General features: G+C 35.8%; 1 protein-coding gene across 3 annotated transcripts in view; it reads right to left on the minus strand.

The window, feature by feature from the left end:
• Nucleotides 1–2,113: 2,113 nt before the first annotated feature.
• The window catches only part of chn (zinc finger transcriptional factor charlatan), a 103,109-nt gene continuing 80,931 nt past the window's right edge, over nt 2,114–24,291 (minus strand). The window contains exons 2-4 of one of the 3 annotated variants that reach the window (XM_089098039.1): nt 18,603–18,896; nt 16,752–16,756; nt 2,114–9,096 (exon numbers count right to left, since the gene is read on the minus strand). In XM_089098039.1, coding sequence (XP_088954165.1) covers nt 6,688–9,096; nt 16,752–16,756; nt 18,603–18,657 — 2,469 coding nt within the window. In that variant the 5' untranslated portion in view covers nt 18,658–18,896 and the 3' untranslated portion in view covers nt 2,114–6,687. Of the gene's footprint in view, nt 9,097–16,751; nt 16,934–18,602; nt 18,897–24,291 lie in introns of those variants that run through there. The other 2 variants (XM_089098037.1, XM_089098038.1) reach the window with 2 other exon arrangements.

A 24,291-nucleotide genomic window follows, 5' to 3' on the forward strand; every position in this document is an offset into this window, starting at 1 on the left:
GCATTTTTTCAAATCTATATAGGAATGTGAGATCCCAATACGACCCCCCCCCCCCTTCTGCACACGTTTTATCAACGATTTTATTCTCATTTTGGTTTGTATTCTTTTTCAAAAATTGTTGACAAGTTTTTTTTAATTATTATCTATAGAAATAAAATGACCATTCACAAATTACTCGCCTTAAAACATAGCAATCAAAATCTGTTGTGACTCAAGTGGTTGAGTATTCAGTATCATACAAACTTCTGATGTAAACATGAAATATTGATTTTCAGAGAGAAATATCAAGCGTCAATGAAATGTCCCTTAGATTAGCTAGATAATACGTGACATACCTAAAATACGGAACAGGTTAAATGAGCTTAAAATGCAACGATAAAAAACTTTTTAAGTGTAAAAAGGATGATTTCATCAGTCTATAAACATGCCTAATCATTCGATAAACACTTCTGTAATCCCGCATGGCCAAAGATAGTGATTAGCCCATGTCATCCTACAAAAGAAGAGTTGAAAAGTATTTCTCCTTAGCCGAGTTCTAAAAGTGCTAGACCCCAAAACTCCCAACCTTCTCCGGTTACCCTCAAGTATAATACAAGCCTGGAAGCCCAATTACTCTTGAGGACCTAGCTTATAAGCCAGAAAGGAATACATGCTTTAAAGTTAGTTTCTAAATATGGCCTTATCTAAATTCAATGATGTTAATTTGTACTCAGACCAAAAGTAGAACACACTTCAAAATTAAAAAAGCAAAGGAAATTTAATTAAGCTGCACCACCCAATTAAAAGCCATTTTTGGCTAGTTGGCGTTTTTGATTCGGGTGAATGCCAATTTTGAATTCGGTTAGATGGTGGTGTCAATGAATTAATTTGGTGCTGTCAAAGGAGTCCATAAATAAAAATTTATCAATTCTTCAATTTCAAATTTATTCCAACTTCATCAGAAGAGCAAAGACGTTATTATATAAAGCTTATTCGAAACTATAGGAAAAATTGGACGTGTTTGGCTGAAATGTTTTCTATTCAGTGGAAAAAGAAGCGAAGATCGTATATTTCCTTGCTAAAAAAGATCTTGACAACGTAGAGGACTCGATTTTCTAACCTCAATCTTGATGCTCTGTTGAAGTTTTCTTTCCATTCTCTTATGAATGTTTTAGCCTTTTTCTTAAGGTTTTGCTGTTGATTAGGCGAGTAATTTATAGGAGAAATCTAGATTCTTTAGATTTAATTTTGAGCAGTGTGCAAGATTTCAAAGTTGGAAATTAAGCATATGTAAAATAGTGCAAATCAAGATATTTCTAAATTGGTTTAATCTTCTTTTTCATTTCTCTTCTTTTTATGACCGTTTGCTTTTGCCTCCCCCCCCCCCAACAAAGATCATTTCGTACAATCCTCATGGTGGTGGTATTTTTCAAAATGGTATGGAGATGTTTATACTGAGGCCGTCCACAAAGAAATTTATGTTTTGGAATAATAAAAGAATAATAAACAAATTATAAATTTTACCACATATTTGAAAGCAGCAGAAGCTATTTTTGAGCCTAGTGTCACTGAAATTGGGGAACTTTTCAGAAGGGCGTGCTGGTTTATTTATTCTATACGCCACGATTTTTGTTAGCCGAATCTCAAATACTCAAATACAAGTCCACGCCGATGTTAAAGCGTTTAAGTCATGTCTTCTTCATATGCGATAACAAGTAGTAAATACTCAGTGCAAAATTTGGACCGTACGGTTATTGTATGAACATATTCTATTTGAACGCAACAAAATTTTCGATTGCGATTCACAGCGTTTGGAGGGACAATGTCATGGAAAAACATAATTTGGATCTTAAAAAAAACTTTTAAAAGTTTACCGCGATCCTTTACGCGAAGATTTACAGTTTATAAACAACTCAGACCTCTTGCGATCACAGTTAACAGTAAGATAAGGGATCCATCACACACAAAGAATCCGAGTCAAGCCTACCCCTCTTGTCATGCAATAATGCTATGAAGTATTTTCAGGGAAGCTTATTCTGGATGAATATAAAAGCACAAGTAAGTAAATTAGCCGTCGTATACTGAATACGAGTTGCTTACTCCTATTAAAGCTTAAAAAACATTACAGTTATTTAGTAAATATATATTTAAGCCATAGGAATACAGTGAAAAAGAAGAAAAAAGAGCAAAACGCGGAATACAAAAGACGTTTGACATATCGACTAGGCACTTACACTTTATTTAAAAGATTATTACAGGGATTCCAATTGAATCACAGGTAAGGGAAGAAACGAAACTGGACTCTTCCAAATCAACTGAAATATAAACATCTAACTTTCGCCACTATAAAAGAAGTCATTCGTAGTGTATACACGCTATATTCATAGTATATACAAAAAGTTTTGAAAATAGTTTTACCGAGAAAAAGAAACAATCTGTCCATATACGCAACTGTTTAAATGCCATGTATACATGTTAGACTAACAAAGAAAATCAAAGGATATTGAAACTGACAAGAAAGGAGACTCGTCCCAAAGAAAAACAAAACACCTCCATTTAACCTTATTTAGTAGAATCAGAGTTATGGTAATAACCTAAGTAAAAATACCAGTTGTTTTTCTTTTTCCTCTTACTTTTTTGTATTGGATCGAAAATAAAAGAATAACTTCTGTGAAAGACCACAATAGTCATATTCACTTACATTTTTTGTTATAAATAGCCTACTATCTTGATTTAACCTAATCTTCACAATTTCATGATCAATACAAAATATTTTAAGAATAAACTTTCTGGAGAATTTCAAGCTGCAAGAAAATAAACTTGGCACTGTTTAAAAATCCAAATTCTATAAATTAAGCTTGTTATATCATACTTTTCGTATTCTGCTGTGTAATGGACACTGCCAGGTTTAATTCTTATTAGAATCCAGATAAAGTGCCATTCCATTCCTTATCTATTTAATGTCACTTTGGGATAAATTTTTAGACTTTTCATTAAACAAGATTTTCCAAACTTTTCACGAGACTAGATTCTTGAACTCCATAAATTATTTGCAACTTTTTTAAAACAAATTTTAAAAATTGCATTTATAGATATCACCTACAAAAAGTCATATAATTTAGCTACCCTGACGTATCCCAAGCTTCCGTATTTGAATAAAGCTACCAACAGCACACCCCAAAACTATGGCATATTTTTCCATAATTTTGACCCTTAACTGCCCTCCAAATGTTAAAAGAATTATTTCAATGTACCTAACTTATAGCAATAAGGATTTTTTTGACGCTACTGAGATGAAACATAGGAAGAACTAAACGTTGATTACAATTAAGGGAAGGTTAACACTCTACATCATTTATTACCAGTCTGTGAATTTATTTTCCCTTAGTTGTGTCTTATTGTAGCATTCTTCAACATTTTTAGGTTAAGACGCCAAAAAAATATTCCCCTTCAAATTATTCTCAATAAAAACAAACAATGTTTTGGCTTATAAGCTCCTCAAAGGCTGATAACAATGTTAATGGAAAAGTCAAGGAAAGACAATTTTAGTATTATTATATTCTTCTTTTTTTCGCCGTTCTAGTGTTTTGACGATTTGGCTAGTAATGTCCAGTGGTAATCTTGATAGGGGCAATTACTTTTGCAATAAATTTGGTATGTATATTTTAGCCGTGTTTTAAAACAATATAAATCAAGTTATAACTGAACTTGCACTAATTAAATGGAAACGGCCAAGTGCTACTACTTATTTTGGCAAAAGTTTTAATTTTATAATGTAGATAGAGATTGAATGTTATAAATGTGACTTAAAAATTGATGTCAGGAAAGATCTTGATCCAAGCTCACTTTTAAGGGTTAGACAATTTCTAATCTACTACGCCAATTTATGTTTTATTCAAAACAGATATCCCAAAACATGAATTATTAATCTTCATTGAAAACCACATTTCAGTAAACAGAGATCATACCTATGGATAGGAGGATGGGAATTCCTCCCTGGATTATTCCAAAGAATCATTTTTCAAAAAAAAACATCCGAAGAATCTGTTTTGGTGTTTAAGCTCTCCTCCTCCTGAACATAAACTGCTACACACACCCCATCCTAGGGTCAGACATCTGTCCATTCCAGACGTCCAAAAACATAACACGTTCCCCGCAGCAAATGACTTAAATATTGTGTTTTGAACAATAAATAAAACTAAAGAAGGAAAATATCCATAAATTTCGATTATTGATACAGTAGGACGGTAACCATAAGTAGTGAATTTAATTCAACGCTGGTTTTCCAGGAAACATATTTTGATATTAGACGGCAGACCTATTACAGATATTTTATTTGGGCTATATTGATATATTACACTATAATATGAATATAGCGTAATATATTACGGTATAATATGAATATAGCTTGATATATTACGCAATAATACATCATCTATTTATATAAGAAAAGTATGGTAGATCTTGTTTACAATTTCTAATAAAACAATAAGATAATCGCTTGTTGCACTTTCGCTATACACTGAAAATCACAGATAACAATAAAATAGGTTAAATAAGCATATAATTAGTTGCTTTATAGACAAATAATATTCTTCAAACAGTAGAAAAAAAAAATTATTTCAGTGTCAGAGGGGAGAAGAATATTACGTAACTACCAGAGAAAAAAGCGTATTTATACGCTATATATTTCTAATTATTTAGTCTTTTATTTTCACGGTAAACTATTCTTAATATTAGTTCCCGATATTTTCACGTAAAAAATTACCCCCAAAAATTCAACTCAACTATTCAATTGGAATGGCTTAGGAAATATATCATTAGAACTACTTAAGAGATAAGTAATTATGACATACAAAATTGGTCAACTTTCAATCAGACATTGCAATCTCTAATGACTTAGACTATATGGCAGTAACGTCAGTAAATAAGCCTTTTAGAAAAGGAAGTATTTAGGCCCTATTTTCATTGAAACTTCTCTAAATAACAATTCTGTCAGTCAAAAAAGCAGTTTTCCCGTTATGTACACGATCTTGCCTTGATTGGCTCGTTTGCTATCCGTTCCTTTGGTAAATCTTTAGTAAAAAAGGCTTTTGAAATATTCTGAGATTAAGTTCTATGCCAGCTTTAGCTCGCATAGTGTATTTTTCTATCTCCCCTTTTTTTTATTCAATGGAGTCGTCAATCAAGGGAAGTGGTTTTGGAATTTTTAATATTATTCATTAGTCTTGCAGTAAATGTTGGTCATTTCTGCGCTCCACGGACCTAAAATAACAAAAAAATTATTTAAAGAATCACAAAACCTTTTCTGTGCTACCCTGTTCATTCATAGAATTTACTGTATCTCGGCTACAGTAAATTCTACCCGTACTCCTCTCTATTATAGTATATCTTGGACTCCTCTCTATCGATCTTCGATATATTTTCATGGTTTCACTCAGTTAGTATAGGTATATTTAAAGAGCCAGCTAGACAAATTACTTTTCAAGACCGCCATATTGTATTAAAACGTCCATATTTCACACTAAGTCTTCAACTAAATTGCCGTCCAGGAAGACTGATTTTCAGGGTTGATTTTTAGTAGATCTTTATTAGTTTTCATTAGTAGATCTATCGCTTTACTCCCTGCAGAGGTTCAATCTCGTCAAATCTGCAGACCTTCGTAAATGAGCCAGATGGTACGTTTTGTTATGTAAAACCATAAATAAATTTGATGGGCTGGTCTCATTTTTCAGATTATATTTAAATTCAGCAAAAAAGGTGCATTTTCTTTTTACGCACTGGATAATAATAGAGTAAAACCATAAGGTACTGAAAATTCACTTAAGTAGCTTTTGGGATACCAGCCCCTGTAGTTCAATGACTGAAATTAAATTTCTAACGTTTAATTTTCATTCCGTAATGAAAATCGTAAGACCGATTTCCAACAAGGAGCATTTTGACGTAAAGAGCAAAAATTCCAGACAAACCCATGTGAAGATCGATCGTGATTGCCCTGAAAGAAAATCGGGTAATTTCAGAGCCTTTCAGCAACTTCTGTGAATATCTAGCCCCGTGCGAAACTAGAATCCAATTTTGAACGCACTTAAAAGTTCATCTATGTCAGGGCAGCAGCATTTTGTAAATGAAAGGGCATTATACTTGGTTCAATTTAATACAGACCCCTTGATATATTAAAGCAAGGCGAAACACTTAAAAAAAGAATCTTCGTCAACTAGAATTGATTGTAAGTTATAAGTTTAGTGACTTAAATTAAAAGAGCGATAAGAAATGATGGTATTTAGCCGATTCTTAATCTGAACTGTGCCTTGAGTATTTCTTAGCTCCCCATAAAAAGTAACCTAAACAAGTTATTTTAAGAATAGATCATCAGTTACTTGATCCTTGTATACACATACCTTCGTAAAAACCGGCAAAAATTTGTATTTTCTCTGCTGAGCAAAAGAAAAATAGTTGGTCAAACACTTTGCCGAAAAAAAAAATGCAAAAGTAGTCAATAAAATCTATAATTGAGATCATCTGATACACTACTTCAGAAAAGCATTTTTCAGAATTATCTGATCAAAGATCCGAATACTCGATTAAGCCTTCTAGCATCCCATATAACGACAAAAGTCAACTTGATGACATAACAAATAAAGTAAATAAATAAAAATCCGTATCACAACCTCAGCGCAATCACACAAGTAACTATTTCAAGATCAACAGTTAATGACTTTCTTTCATATGCTGCGACAAAGATTCTTGGTCATTGGTTATGAAACTGCACCGTGTACATATACGTTTATTATGCACTTTTTGCATATGTGTTGACAATCTTTCTGATCGTGCAGCTTTATAATCACATAGTACACACAAAAATGGACGAATATGCGTGTTAAGATGCCTTTTCAAACACCAATTATCAACTCCCTTCCACGTACAATACGTACAACTATAAAGTTTTTCTTTTAATTTTTTCTTTAACTTAGACTGACTAGGTTCTTTGGTTATACTCGTGGGAGTCATCTGTACACTCTGCAGAGGATCTTCTTCCATCTTAGATGGCGATGGAGTATGCTGAATCTCCTGGGTTTGTGTTGCATTTCGGACTAAAGTCTCAACAGCGTTTTTAAGTTGAGTTTCTTTGACAGAAGCTGAGGAAAATGTGGCTTGCGGAAATACAACTGGTGAATAATGAATAGTGGCACCGGGTTGGGTTTTTGGTTGTACTGCAATCGCTGTGGGTTGGGGCTGACCTGTTATTCCTAAAAACCCATTGGTGTTTTGCAAGCTAGCAAGAGTTACGAGCTGGTACAACTGATTGGTACTAGTAGGACTTCCAGAATTTGTTGCTATTACTTGGAGTGGAGTTTGGAGAAGTTGTAAAGACGGTTGTGATTGCAAATTCAGCAATTCAGGAACCTCTCTTATTGATTGAACTTCACGCTGTTCATTGCGGTACAAAAGAGGTTCTCTTAATTCTCGTACTGGCGGCAAAGTTCGAGCACTCTCTTTTGAAGCTGACATTTCCTCTACTAAACCTAATAATTGATTTCCAGCATGCCCAGCCGTTTGACCACCTAAGACTCGAGCTTTCTTTTCCCCTTCACGAAACGTATCAGAAAAATTTGCATCACGCACGAGCACACTACTGCTCCTCATAATAGCAGGATCTCGGACAATAGCCAAGAAATTGGAATCCCGACTGTCCCTCATAACTAAATGCGAGTTATCTCGCATAATATACACATTTTCACGAGGAGTATTTTCCCTAACCAAATGAACATTTTCTCTAATCACTTGCTGCAAATGTGGATTCTCGCGTATCAGTATATTATCACGAATCGTTTCCCTTGTTGGTCCAGCAGAAGAAACCGTTACATCGCGCACAACCCGGCTATTATCTGCAATTAAAGACTCAGAATTTGTCTCTTCGACAACGCATTTTCTAAGTATTAGCTGCTGCCCTTTATTTTCAAAAGAATTCTCAAATTCTGGTATGTAAATAGTTTCTGTTGGTAGTAAGGTTGGATTTATGTCTTTTGTACTATCTTGCGATGGTTCAGCAGAATTATTTCTTTCATTCACTGTGGATACACTTCTATCTTCTTTAGGGATCGTGGAAATTGGTTTTCTAATACGGTTTACATCGTATTCAACATCTTTATGCATTCTCAAAAAATGTTTCTTACAATGATCAGCTCTATTAAATTCTTTCGAGCATACAAAACATTCAAAAGGTTTAGTGTTTTTGTGAATGCTCTCATGCCGTGTATATAAATCCCTTCTGTCAGTTTGGTATTGACAGTACTGACACGAATACTTCTTTTCTAGCTTTCCAGTATCCTCTAGCGAGTCGATTTTGTTCTTTAACCCAAGAAGATATCTGGTGACATCTTTCAGTACATGATTTTCCCGCCAGATTAGATTATCTGACCCCTGCTCAGAGTGTGCGACAGATATATGCATACGAATACACCTAGCCCAAGCAGAGGTATATGGACACTTTGTGCATTCAAACACTTTAATATTTCCATGAGAGCCAAGCCAATGCTCAGCAATTCTGGCAAGGAATCCTATACTACCACATTCAACACAGCGGAACACTTTGTGAACACTAGAATATGCAGCTATTTTTGATATTGTCCAAGCAAGTGTTTCCTCGTTCTCAACCCATTCAGTAGATAAACGAACGAACGTTCCACACTTATTCTTCTTTTGTTTCTTCTTTTTAACCGAGAGCTCTGCATTATCCGCGTTGTTATCGTCAAGCTGGTTGATTGTTGTTGGTTGATCTCCTTGAGATGGTACTATACTCTGGCCATCTAATACATCCTTACCATAGTCTGAGAGAATAATACTGAAATCATTATTAATGCCGCTAGATGTTGGTTCACTTGGAGCTTCAATTGCAACTATGTTTTCACCATAAAATTTGCGAACAACTTCTTGGAACATATCCTCATATGTATCAATTGGTAACAGAGGCATTGTTCCATCTGTTTTTACCGTTTGAAAGTTGCTTATTTTGGAACCTTGAGTAGGGGCACAACTTGTGGTCACTGTAGTAGACGACACATTGGATGTTTTCACTTGGTCCGTCAGGAGGCTCAGAAATAGAGGATATTGTTGGAGCTAGAAAAGAAAACAGAAGTAAGCATAAGCAATGCAGAGACAAATTAATGGATGCAGACGAATCTGTATGACAGATTTTTCAAGTAATCTGCAAATAAATAGATAGAGAAATCGTCAAAATGCCATATAGGGGCTTCTACAAAACAAAAATGAAATTGTTTCTAGATATATTTTAAAGTGCAGTGTGTTTTCGCAATTGAAGACAGTTTGGAATAATAGAAGGATAAGCCTGGAAACTAAGGTTATAATATTGGGGGTCATGGCAATGACCATGGATAAACTTGGCTTTGAAAAGTGGGCACTACGATACACTGAGGAAGATATGTTAAATATTGTTCAGAGGTATTTTTTTAAGATAATTTCAGGTACTTGTTTGACTGACTGTGTATCAAACAATAAGTTGTACAAAATTGTAATTCGATTCCGCTTTCTAGAGCTATAACAAAAGACAGGTTGAGATGGTTAGTCCACGTTTTATGTTTGAGGGATTACAGATTACAAAATATTGTACTTTTTACTACTCATCTGGGGTCAAAGAATAAGAAGGTCATCCCCAAATGGAGTGGAAAGAGGTTATAAGAAAGCGTTTAGAGGAAATTGGATCTTATTAGAAGGAGTAAAGAGCGAAGCTTTGAATATACTGGGGTGGAGGAGGAACTTGCACAGCTGTGTAAGCTGCAGACAGATTGGTCCTTACATTGAGTTGATAGCAGTGGGAGTAGTAGTTTAAATAAATCTAAGCTACCCTTTTCCACATATATAGAACAAGAAAAAGAAACTCAGTCAGAAAAGTACCAAACCCCAAAGGTAGGCTTTGTTACCATACTAAGCACCAAATTCTGAGGGCGGTGCTTAGTATGGTAACTAAGCACCATTAGTATGGTGAGGCACTTTTTCACGCTATAAATATCCTGCGTATTTGTGAATATAAAAGTAGTGTCAAGTTCAGAAACGGTAAGAAGAAGACGGGAGGACATAGAATACCCTCCTTCTTCTTGGGACTGATCTGAAATATTTACTACCTCACCACCCTTGTAAACCAGAAGAATTTCTCACTAATACGAATACGAATAGGACTAATACGAATGTCATAATTTAGCAAAAAACGACATTGTGACATAATACACAAGACAAAATTATTCCTCTTTAGGAGCTTATGAAATATAAGCTCTTTTTAACTTTTGTGCAATTAACACAAGACAAGAGAACAGCAAAGTGTTGCTAAGAATAATATTGTCCGATCAAGAAGGAACGAAAAAAGATTCGGTAAACCATTTACTCTCAAAGCTCGTACTAAAAAAAAAAAAAAAAATTCGTACTAAAAAGTAAATAAATTCGTACTATTCAAAAACAGGACCAGGGGTTCTATGGGGGATGATACATAATTTTCGTCTAAAAAAATGGCAATAGGCTGAACAGTTGAAGAAAGCTACAGACAAGAACAAACGTTTTCAAATGGCTTGCCATAACACATTTGTAAAAAAAACACACACACAGTTGGAAAATGGGCTTAATATTCCTCCAGCGCCTCAACTTGTAGCTCCTTTTCCCCCCCAATGCATCAAACGATTGTCACTATTATGGTGTGGAGTGGATGCTAACAAAACACTCCACGATTGGAGCATGGATGCTCCAATCGTGGAGTGTTTTAGGCGACGGCGAAACACCACACTCACACAACTCCCCATCCACACAACTTTCCACCAGTCAATACCGTAAAACAATTTCTAGTTTACATCAAAGTCCAAATGTTCGGTTTTTTAGGTTTATTACATAAAAAAACTAATTTTTTTCAACTGAAAGTAAGGAGCAACATTAAAAATTAAAACGAAATTCTGTTCGTTTTAAGTTTTGATGTTGCTCTTTACTTTCAGTCGAAAAAAACTTGTTTTTTTAATTTAATTTCTGATCGTTTTTCAAATAGTGCCTGGAAATCTGGCCCCACCTCCACGGCAAAACCCCTCCCCACGAAAATGTCCTCTAGACAATTTAATCCCGGTGAAAATTTACCCCCAATAACTACTCTTAATCACTCCCAGGGTAAAACTGAGACGGAAAAGAGAAAGCAAGACATCTAAAATGAATTTGGTATAAGAATTCTGGCAAATTCCCCCATGATATAATTTCCTCTGACAAGTTCACTCCCTGGAAACTTCCCTCCCCATGGAAAATTCTCCCGTGGAAAAACTCCCAGAAAAAAATGCCCCCCCCCCACCCGAAAACGTATGCATACATTCCAATAATAAATACTATAAGCAAACAATGGTCAAATTTATAACTTAAAGACCTTTCCCCTGAGGCTGTGGGGGGGGGGTCATGTTATACCCGAAGACATAGTTATATATATTTTGTTCAACTATGTTGAACAAAATGACTAACTCAAAATTTTGATTGGACGATTTTAGGAAAAAAGGGGCGGAGGAGAGAGGCCAAGTTGCCCTACAATTTTTGGGTCACTTAAAAAGGGCACTAAAACTATTAGTTTCCGTTTGAATGAGCCCTCTCCCGATATTCTAGGACCACTGGATCGATACGATCACCCCTGTAAAAAAAAAAAACACGCATCCGTGATCTTTTCTCTGGCAAAAAATACAAAATTCCACACTTTTGCAGATAGAAGCTTGAAACATGTACAATAGGGTTCTCTGATACGCTGAATCTGATGGTGTTATTTTTATTAAGTACACTTGACTTTTAAGGGGCGTTTCCCTCTTTTTTAAAAAATCAAAAAAAAATTCTCAGGCTCGTAACCTTTGATGGGTACGACTAAACTTGATGAAATTTATGTATTTGAAACCAGCTTAAAAAGATGATTCTTTTGATATATCTATTGGTATAAAATTCCGTCTTTTAATGGTAAGTACATATTTAGCAAATGAATTTGCTGGGTTGCGTGCTCTCCACCAGCTGGTATACATCTCGGAGGGTGGCCGGCGTTTACACACCCCCCCCTCTCCCCCCGCGGAAAATAAATCTGCCAAAAAATATTTTTCAATCTCAACCAAACTTGAGCGATAACAACTTATGTCCTAGTTTATCTTTCCGGGCACACAGGATCAAACTGACCTCTGTAAAGGGGAGCGGGTGTCTAAATTAAAGACAAAAGGAATTTGACCCACTCTAAAAGTGTGAACCAGTAGGAGGAGAGGGGGGTAGAGCTTCCACAATGTTTTACAAAGCATTGGCACCGGATTTCTAACTTTAGAGATATATATATATATATATATATATATATATATATATATATATATATATATATATATATATATATATATATATATATATATATATATATATATATATATATATATATATATATATATATATATCCATTCCTGAGCGATTCATTTATGTAGTAGAACGATTTTCAAAGTTTACAAAAAAAGTCTCTTCACATGTTACCATTATTTTAGTCGTTTTTATATTTCCCTTCCTCTTTTGACATTTCCCACTGTCACATAAGGAATCCACGTAGGTTTACGGTCTTTGACTAAGGTTTCCTGGGAAGTTGCACAAGCCGCCGCGAGCTTAGTAATGCGATGATTTTTTGCTTGCGTGCCACCATGCAGCACAATCTATGAAGCTAAGTTTTGCATTAAATTTTCAGGAATTTTCCGGGAATTAATGAAAAAGAAAGAATAAGAGAAAAGCAGATTTTTTTTAATATTAGCCTACCTATTGAGGGATGTAACCAATAACTAATTGAATTTGCAAGTTCACTTAAACCCTTCTTAAAAAGTCTCTCTATAATAAAAAAATAAATAAAATCCTAAGAACTTTTCTAAAAGTTTATCTAATTTTTTTTTTCACAAATAAAGAACGACCTTCAAAACCTATGACGACTAGAAATAAGTTCTATTAAAAATTCTAACTTAACAGCAGCAGAGATTGTTATTAATGAATAAATAAACCCCTAAAACAGACAGAAATTAAAATGAATAAATCAAGTACAACTTGAAACGAAGAGGAATTATTACAAGCAGGAGTAGGGCTACTACTCCCTAAACCTCCTAAAAAGCATAGCATCACTTTCACTTTACTGAAAACAAGATATAGTTGAACACTTTCCCTCGTATAATTTTAACATTGGAAAATCGAAAATCGCTGAGATTACTGGCAACATTATATCGTTACAAGTTAAACAACCAGTTTACTTTCACTAATTCTTTCCGGTGCTAGGCGCCCCCTAAAATCCCCTCCATATTCCCTCTGGATGATTTCGGACGTTCATTAGAAGGCAAATCAAAAGTTACTACTCACCTGTTAAAGTCAGAAAAAATGCTATAGCGTTGCCTATAGAACAGCCATGAGGCTTCAATACATTATTATTTATTTATTTTTTCTCAGAGGCACTTCATATGGAATTGCTTGCCTTCGCATAATCTTCGGAGAGGGCTCATTAAATTGCAAATTAAAAGCTCCAGTGCCCTTTTTAAGCGTCAAAACTGATTGGAGGGCAACCAGCTCCCCCTCCTTGCCCTTTTATTTGCCCCATCTTCTTAACAATGGTCAAAATTTTGTATTTGTCATTTTGTTAAAACTAGTCAAACGGTCTAATAGCTATGCCTCCAGGGACACCATGATCCCACAGCCCCGGGGCAAGAATTGTAAATTATGCAATTTATCCATTGTTCACATACAGGATTTATCATTAGGAAAAGGGGATGATTCTGGGTACATCCAAAAACGCCAATGGTATTAAGGTGAAACTTTGAAAGATTTTGAGAGGTATCTTAAACTAACTCAAAGGCACTATATAATACCGACGATATTAAGTTTAAACTTTCCGGACATGTTGAGGGGGGTGTTTTAAAGAGGTTGGAGGGCTGCCAGTTTCCTCCCACGCCCTCTTCAGCTGCTTTCTCTCGAAAAACATTCCATCAAAATTTTGAAATAGCCGTGTTGTTCAAAATAGTCTTAAGGTCAAATAACTATGCCTGCACGGATGGCATAATACTCCTCAGCCTTGGAGAGGAATGACAACCACAATCAAAACATATTATGTGCATGCTAGTTATCAAAAGTATGTATCAGCAATATCTAAGGAACGGTTGAGGGTATCAAGTTGGAATTTATACATTGAGCCTTTAGATGGATATATAATCGATTCTAAGGAAGTGCCGGGGGGGGGGCGAGTGGAGGTAGAGATTAGTATATAATTCCTCTTGAATTCAGAGAATATTTCTGGTCTAGGCTGTTATCACAAAAATAACAAGTAACATTAAACCCCAACATTAGCAGAATTTATTCCATATGGGAGGGGAGCTGCCCCTTCCTCCTTCCTTACCTCCTCCCAATGTCTTAGAAACTTCGGAGGATGTTCATTCGATCGGAAATTTATATATATATATATATATATATATATATATATATATATATATATATATATATATATATATATATATATATATATATATATATATATAATCCCTTTTTTAAATCAAAAGTGATTGGAGGACGAAAAACACCTATACTAGAACTGATTCTGATATCTGATCCTTTTTGATATCTCGAAAGTGATCGCACCTCCGTGATCTTTCTTTGGTAAAAAAATAGACAATTCAAAACATTTGCAGATGAGAGCTTTCAACCTCTACACTAGGGTTCTTTTATTGTTTCATTGTTAGGGCGGGGGCAGGTGCCTCAGAAGGGTGCATTTCAATGCCAGAACATCCTAACTCTCATTGAGTCTTCAGGTAAATACAGAATCAGTTCTAAGAAAGGGGGGGAGGTAGAAACTCATGTTTAATTCCTCTTTATTTCGGGGAATATTTTGATCTACTCTATTATTATGAAAGTAGAGAGGATAGTTATGTGTTATATAATACACACTCGAGAAGGGAAGTGTGGTGAATGCTAATAACAAAATTGTGAAAACTACAACAAAGAATTATGGAAGGGGGGCCGCCAAGAGCGCATTATAATAAACAAGGCCGTATCCAGGGGGGGGGGGGGGGGGTTTACCCGGTTTGAACCCCCCCCCCCCCGAAATTTTTGACCGACTTGAAAATAAGTAAAACCTAGGTAAAACTCAGTAAAATTAGTCGAAAACTGAGTCAAAAATTATTAACCCCCCCCCCCCCAAAAAAAAGTCAAAAATTGGTAAAGCCCACCCTGAACAAAAATCCTGGATACGGCTCTGATAAATAAATATGTAACCTAAACGAACCTAACCCAACCAGAATATCAACTAAATATTTAATTAAAATATAGCTATAATGTAGTTTCCCACTGAGCCGAAGCTAATTGTCTGGTATAAACACCGTGAAAACCGGGTATTGTCTCATGTTCGCGATACTAAGTTTTCGAGTGTGTATTATATAACACAATTAGAATTTACTGCAAAATCAAGTAAACACTAGCTTCCAACCTGGTCTTGAAAAAGAAAAACTTACCGAATAATTTAAAAATACGAATGTTGGTAATTTTAAAACACTTCTGTCTCTGTGTAAAATTCTAAGGTAAAAGGTAAAATGTAAGGTAAAAGGTAAAATTCTACTTTAGCTACTTCCGGCTATCTTAGAAAGGGGTTATGTTAGGAAAATGAAACTTTCAATGATGGGTCTACAGGCTAAAGCACGTCCTGGGAATGCATTTTGAAGTACCTACCTCCTCTCCTTCTCCCTCCAGAGGGTCCTGAAAATTGCTTACATGACAGGTCTATAGGCCTATCTATTGAAATTTTGACGAAACAACCTTTTACCTTAATTTTTCAGTTATCAGTTTCTTTTCCTCTGGCTTTAGTTCAGAAAATACAATTCCTATTATTTGAGTAGAATTTTAAGCCATATCAAGGTTTTTTTTTATCTTCAAAATTTAGGAAATGTATTCGCATATCTAAAACCTTAGTGAAAACCTTAAAACCATATCGGTAAATATTTACCAAATCATATTATTGAGTAACAACTAAAGTGAATTCGATGCCTTTTTTATGCTGATTACGAATATAATAATCATTTCTATCGGAAATTTCTACATTAGGGGGAGGGTGGACAAATTTTATTTCTGATGTAAATGGGAGGTTAGTTTAAACTTAACCCCCACCCCCCTAATGTAGAAATATATACCCTGAATTGGCATATATAAGGGGGGGGGCTAAAATTCATTTCCGATAGAAATGATTATTAGGTTATATTCGTAATCAGCATAAAAAAAGGCATCGAATGGTATATTCACTTTAGTTGTTACTCAATAATATGATATGGTAAATATTTACCACCATATCTTTAAAACCTTGCAATTATATAGTGTTGAATGTGGAGCAAATGGTAGCCTACTAATCTTTTGTTATTATAGTTTTTCTGGCAAAATAGCTTTTTCTAAGACCTTTGACCCTCGGAAAATAATAGCATGCTTATTAATTTATGTTATATAGACCGCATTTAGCTGAAATAAACCTGACAGCCAGCCTAGTTTCATTAAACTATCCCCACAGAGTGTGGCCTAACCTATCTGCCCTACCCAAACACTTCTAAGTGTTTAATCCTATCTATACATTGTCTTAATGTTTATTAATGAAAACAACAGCCCAGTCCCCTCGTAAAACCAACCCTGAGGATAAAATACCGCAGGCCTAAACTTGAATTCGGCCAAGAATTGCAAATTTTTTAAAAACACCAACCACCCAATTCCGCCATTAAAAAGGAGGAGAACACTTCACCTGCTGATCAAAACTTTCCGTCATTGTGTCCACAATTCTGAGTCTTTTCAAATCAATTACATATCAAATAAATCCTTAGAAAATGGGCTTTCAAATGATACACGTCACAACTATTTTGGTCACAAATTAGAGCAAAAATTCTTCAAATATTTTGACAAATTTCAATCACCTCACCACCTTTTCACATAGAACACCCGTTTGTGTGGGGAACTAAGCAATCCGCCTTGCGCGCCCACTGTCTCTCTCCCATCTGCATGACGTAGACAATGCTATTTAGGCTCCGCCCTTCCAAATCGTATAAAATGCATGATAACAGTTTTCTAGTTGTGGATCAAATAAATTAATACAAACTGAATTAATTTAGTAGGAAATTACCTTATAATTATAATCTGCAAAACAGTTTGTTTTTTAAGATGAAAATGTAATCTTTACACACTCAGCCCCGCGTTCAATAAGCTTATAAAAATCGATTATAGTTTTTGACCCGTTAAATAGCCTAGGCAATTGTGATTACTGAATTGCAATCAAAAGCACTTATTGACAACTATTGCAATTAATTATTTGTCTTTTGTGCTTTAGAGATTAATAAGCTGCAATTCGATCTTTTACAGATAAAACTTTTTTGGTATACTTATCTATCAGTGTAAGATAACATTATTGTTGGTTAGTTTAAAAGGCTCTTTGGGTTTGCAACTATTGCAAGATTCTTCTGATTTTCGTCTGCAAAAAATACATTTTGATGGTCAAACCGCGTTCAGTTGAATACAGCAATTGTGCTTATTCAATGTGTTATTGCAAATAATTGTATTAAGCTCTATTGAACACAGGGCAAGTCGGAGCCACTGGCAGATCCAGGGGGTGGGGGACCCCTTCATGGGCGTAGGAAGAGGGGGGGGGCCGCTGCCCCCCTAGACCTTCAAAATTACATTAGATATGGCTGAAAAAGCAGATGGTTGGAAAAACAGTTGATAAAAGACCCTCCATCACACTATCGACTGCCCCCCCTAGACAATATGCTGCCTACGCCCATGGACCCTTTTCTAGATTTTTTCTGGTCCCCTCACTCCCATTTTTTCTGTTTATCACTTTTTTTTAATAGATTTGCAAATTTAGTCAATTAGTGTCGTCCTTGCCACATTGCCACCCTAAGATTTTGCTTATTGGCTCCCTTATCACATTGCCCCCTCCCCCAAGATTTTGATCTAAACCCACCCCAAGCCGTAGCAGTGGAAAAGTGCAACCACTCAATAACTAGCATGATTTTGTGCAAATTTCCCAAAAAAATGGAATGAGCTGCCTGTTTTGTAATTTTTAACGACCCCCCCCCCCAGAAAAGACAAATTCTTGCGCAACAGCCTACATCATGATAACAGGGGATATTCTTATTTCTTACATAAAATGAGCATTAAAAGACAATATCAGAGATATTCCGGCCATGTGCACTTGGCTTAATTTTGGAGTGCATGAACCGAAAAAACATTGACAATAGGTCAGTTATGACGAGAATATAAGAAATTGCAGTAAAAAGCGTAAGAAGTTCAATATTTCCAGAGAAGGGGTCAACAAGCCATCTACGCCCGCTCCCCTATATGCTCTAAACCGTCCATTTGAGTTTAAATCTCCTTCAAATCAGGATTTTATGTAAATAACAAAAAACAAAATAAACAGTCAAGAAAAATGCGTCAATTTGTTTTGAAAACTAATTATAGATTCGGCCATATCAGATATACCCCCATCTACACAAAAGGAGCAATAGTTTTGATACGGTAACTGCCACAACTATTTGCAATCCCTACACTAGCCAATAATACACAAATAATTATTTTTTTAATAAATACCAACATACCTCTCCTAGTTTTGAGTAGTGACTTTTGCTTGGTTCCCAAATATAAATCTTCCATAAATTTATCCAACAAGTTATGCTCAGTTGAATTTGATTGAGATCACTCATTGCCATTCCGTTACAACTAGAAGCTTGCCCCATTTGTGAGGGGTACAGGCCAATCCCTGCATCACATTGATGGCTTTTTTCCTACATTGTGGGATCACATAAAAGGTTGAGTGTAGCGCCAAATTTTATAAGAAGGACAAATACAAGGGCACGTAGGGCTGGGCTAGCGTTGATAGCATTTGGCACAACCTGTCAAAAAAGGATTAATAAAAATATACAGCTACTGCAAATGCAAGTGCTTCTTATGCTGATCCCAAATATGTAAAATCCATTAACTGATATAGAATCTATTCTAACTTTATAATATGGTAGTATTTAGATAAGCTAATAACATAATATTCATTATATATAAAAAGCGAGGAATTGAGGAGGAGACAGTCCCCTCTATACGGAATAATTTCTGTTCGTTTTAAGTTCTAATTTAGCTCCTTACTTTCAGTGGAAAAAACCGGTACTGGTGCATCAGATGGTCACTTCTAAAAAGTCAAGTTTGGTTAATGCTAATTAAATAAAATATGATGAAAATATAATATTTTATAAACAAATTTGGGGTATATATTTGCACATTAGGGGGTGGGGGAGCGTAAAGCATTACATATATTAAGTACGTAACCTAACCTAGGTACCTCCCCCCCCCCTAACCCCCCAAAAACAACAGTTTAAAAATTCGCAAAGGCAATGAAAACTTCTACTCTTTGCATTCCGTTTCTGAATAGCGGTCTCTTGCAGTTAACCCGCAAGAGACCCGTCTGGCAGGTTTTTCGTGACTGGTTTCCTTGCATAGTATATAAAAGTGGCCATCTAATGCACCAGTACTCTTTTTTTAAACGCGGTATTTAACTTTTGGTTACTATGGGTTGTGGTTCGCTCTTTACTAGGCTGCAGCTACCGCTGCAACCATGATTGATATATAAATACAATAACATATTTTCTTCTGATTTAAAGACCACTTTTACTATTTAATTTTTACATATTCCAACTAGGAATATGTTCCAACATATTCCAACCTATATTTGTTCACTTGCCCGACTGAGCATAACGGCCATACCACCCTTCTGATTGTTGCATTGCTTGACGATCAGCTGTAGATAAATTAGGAGTTACAGCCGTTTGGTTGGGCTTGTTTTTAAATTAAATATAAAAGACAGGTTTTTTGGTACTGGTGCATTATGTGGTCACTTCTATATACTGCTAAAGAAGTCAAACAGGAGAGACCGATACCCGACCCGGTACTAAAACAGTTGTTAGAGTGGAATTGAGTGAAACGGGTGATCTAATATGAATGTTAAAATTACAATTTGGGATTTGCTAAAGACAGCAAAAGAGGGAGTTGAATTTTTATGGGATAAGGGGTTATTGCCCAAGAAAAAAAAGAGTACGAAAATGGACACACCATGACTTTATACTTGTATAGGAAGCTTATTGGACAATATTGGAGGTCTTGTAAATTGCATTTTATATATGGTATGCTTTACCCCCCCCCCCACCCCCTAATGTGTAAATTTATAGCTCAAATTTGTTTATAAACTATTATATATTCATCCTATCTTATTTTATTTCATTAACATTAACCAAACTTTGCCCCCCCCCCCAGGATTTTGACGAAACTACCCCACAGCGTACAATTGGAACAGCATAGTCGAAAACCTTGTACAGAGAAATTACAGTCCCCCACCCTGAACAACAATAAAATCACTTTTTTTCATTTGGTAGCACTGATCTACCTCCTTTTTTTCTCCAGGGCTAGCGGTTTACTAGAAAATCCACTTTTGTGCCTTTTCTCAGGGGGTGGGTCTAGCGAGCTACAAAAACTTCGTAGACATATGTTTAATAGCTCACATAAAAACTATTTCTCATATCTACGTTTTCTTTATAAATTCCACCACCTGCAAGTGCCAAATGACACTAAAAATGGCACTATTTATGGCATGTCTCAAGTGGAAAAGCTAGGGGCTAGTGGGCTGCCAAAACTTCTTAGAGTTATTTTTAATGGCTGATTTGAAAGCTATTGCACATATCTACTTGATTTTAACCAGTTTTGCCATCCGTAAATGCCAAATAGCATAAAAAACGGCACTTCTGGTGCCATGTCTCAAGTGGTGCCATGTCGCTAGTGGGTTACCAGTGCTTTTTAGAGTGACGTTTAATGGCTCATTTGAAAGCTATTGTTGATCTCTGCGTGATGTTTATCAATTTTACCATCCGTAAGTGTGATATAGCAGTAAAAGCAATTCTTTTAATGTCACTTCCTAAGTAAAAAAAACTTGGAAGCATAAAATGAAATCATCATTGTAACAATTATGGTCCAAAACCCGTAACTGGAGATTTGCAAGAACACCTCTCGTAAGCTACGCAATTAAGGTATAAAAAATAATATATCAAATAACATTATAGAGTAGTGGTTCTGTTGGGAAAGCATTCGACTTCGAAATAGAATATACTGCGTTCGATTCCTGCTTGGGTGTTTTTTTCTTTTCAATTATGGTCTTCCTTCTATACAATCGTTTTCAGATAATTTCACTGTTTTTGTAAATATGATGCACTCTTTTTTTAAGCATGTCCCAGGAAGGTATTTGGTCAAGCATTTTGATTCAAAAGGGAATAGAGGTAATCCAATTCATGGTTTGTAATGACATTCTGAGCAGATCTCTAAATCCATACCCCAACGAATGGCGTAATTTTTTAAAACCCTGTGGAGGGGGGGGGGGGTCAAAGCTGAAGCCAGTTTTCCCAAATCAAATAAAAATGACAGAGACAACTGAAAAACCAGCCGTATAGTCAAGGAGGCACACTTGTGCCTCTATAAAGAGGCGACCCACCACAATGTTAAGCGATTTCAGGTCCTAGAGATCGCAGAGAGACGGCGGTAATCGCATTTTGTAGCCCAAGCTCAAACTAAGAAACTTGCAAAATTTCATCCTCCTCCGACTTTATCTTCATGGGGTAAACTGGGCCGGAATTTTGGACCCTCCCACCACAGCCCCCTTTAACGTTGTCCGATAGGGCTGAAATTTAGAGGTTAAGCTTTCCTAGGGCCCGGGAGCTTATCCTCGAAATTTCAGCTCAATCCGATCACTCCTTCTGTTTTCAAAAAACCAAATATAGCCACTTAACATTCATTTCTTTTTTTTTTCTTAGCCACGCCTACAGGCCACAGTTGGCAACGGATCCGGTTGAATGAGGACTCATTCGAAGCAGAATTCGACCTGTTAGGGTCTTTTGATATTTTCAGACCGAAAAAATTACCCCCCGAATTTACATTTTCGAAAAACCTTCTTTTCCCATATTAGCCCATGTTAATTTTTCCGACCACAAACCCCCTTTAACGTTGTTTGATCGGACTGAAATTTAAACCATGATCTTTCCTGGGGCCTGGGAGCTTATCCTCGAAATTTCAGCTCAATCTGATCACTCCTTCCCTGTTTTCCAAAAACCAAATATCAAGTTTTTTGGGAATTTGCTTGCGTCGAAAATAGGTTCCATATACTAAACAACAATTACTATTGTGTCTGTATAGTCTTGCGGTTATACTCCAGACTTTCAGGCGGAAAACCCGGGTTCGATTCACCATCAGAGCAATTTTTTTAATACTGAATTCAAACTTTAAAAAGAAACCCAGTTTCTTTTTTAAATTATTTGAAAAAATTACGTTTTCTAAAGAGTTAAAGAGGCTGAGTTACAAGGAGCAATAATAAGTAATTAACTGTACAAAAACGTGCAGAAATTATTTGAAAAAAACTACGTTTTCTAAAGAGTTAAAGAGGCTGAGTTACAAGGTCGAACCTTAAAACGTACAGGGATTAGGAGGCATAGTTGGGGGGCTGCCGCCCCCAAACCCCCGCTTTCGCAGCCTTTAAATAAAAAAAAGTTTTTTAAACTGAAAGTAAGGAGCGACATTAAATCTTAAAACGAACAGAAATTATTCCGTATATGAAAGAGGCTGTGCCCTCCTCAACGCCTCGCTCTTTACGCTAAAGTTTGACTTTCTCACAACTCTTTTTTTAAACAATAAAAACTTTAGCGTAAAGAGCGAGGCGTTGAGGAGGGCACAGCCTCTTTCATATACGGAATAATTTCTGTTCGTTTTAAGATTTAATGTCGCTCCTTACTTTCAGTTTAAAAAACTTTTTTATTTAAAGGCTGCGAAAGCGGGAGTTTGGGGCGGCAGCCCCCAACTATGCCTCCTAATCCCTGTACGTTTTAAGGTTCGACCTTGTAACTCAGCCTCTTTAACTCTTTAGAAAACGTAGTTTTTTTCAAATAATAATAACAAAGGCAAAGATGTACTAAAGAAAATTGACCTGTTTCAGTGGATGCTTGAATTATGCAGGCTCATCTGTGGATGCTCCTTTTTGAAAAAAACTAAATTTCATCTGGGAGGGGGGGCAAACTGGGGTCTGGAGGAAAACTGAGGTCTGGGAGGAGACGTTTCCCCCTCTGCCCCATAGCAAATTATGCCCCTGACCCGAACCCCATGCCACTAAGTGACTGAAGAAGTTTGGGCATGTGGTTCTGGAACCACTCAAAGTTGTAAAGAAGAATTACTTGTTGTTATATTTACTTTTTCAAACTATTTACTTGAAAGTTTCCACCGTAATATTCTCTCCATACGTAAGATTGTGCATGCAAAGAGGAAGAGACAAATGAAAACAGTTCTGTAGGATAATTCAGGTAATTCTTCCCAAAATGTTTGAAATGAAAACAAGTTTAGTTTGTAATACCATTTATCGAACCTACACAAGAAATGATCTTTTATTTTAGAAAGAAACTGTGAAAAATTTGCCTTAGTTTAGAAAGAGGGAGGAAACACCTAATAAAAGTGAAAGAATTTAAATTAAAGTCAAACCATTAGATTTGGCGTATTAGAGAACTCTACTGTAGATGTTTCAAGCCCTTATCTGGAAAAGTGTTGAATTTTGTATCATTTGCCAAAAGAAAAATCACAGATGGGTCTTGTTTTATTGTTTTTACCCAGAGGCAATCGTATCGAACCAACGGCTCTAGAACATCAGGAGAGGGCTCATTTGAACGAAAATTAGAAATTCCGGTGTCTCTTTTATTTGACCCCCCCCAAAAAAAGTCAGACGGTTACTAGCCCCCCTCCCACGTCCCTTTTCTTTCCAAAAATTGTTCGATCAAAAGTTTGAGATAGCCGCTTTTTAGTATAATTGAAAAGTTCTAAAACTAACCTTTAGATTTAACATGATCCACGCATCCCCTGAGGATAGGTCTTGGGATTGCAAGTTTGCTAAGGACAATAAGGACAATGTATGAACTATGAAAACCAGTTTCATAGCCACAAAGACAAATAACAGATGACAGAATGATTTGGACTTATATAACTTGGGCTATATATTTGCACATTAGCGGGACGGGTGGCAAGATTAGGTTACTTTACCCCCACATCCCCCTAATGTGCAAATATATAGCCCAAATTATATTATTATATAAACTAAAGTATTATATTTTCATCATATGTGGGCATATTTCATTAGGATTAACATAACTTTACTTTTTGGGCGTGTTAGTAGAAAGGCCTTATTGACTCCGACGCGAACCATGTGGTTTATGGTTTCCTCACTGA

Source organism: Artemia sp. Qi Xiang Cuo, chromosome 12 (genome assembly GCF_049724085.1).
Source record: "Artemia sp. Qi Xiang Cuo chromosome 12, ASM4972408v1, whole genome shotgun sequence".
In the NCBI taxonomy this organism is placed as follows: domain Eukaryota; kingdom Metazoa; phylum Arthropoda; class Branchiopoda; order Anostraca; family Artemiidae; genus Artemia; species Artemia sp. Qi Xiang Cuo.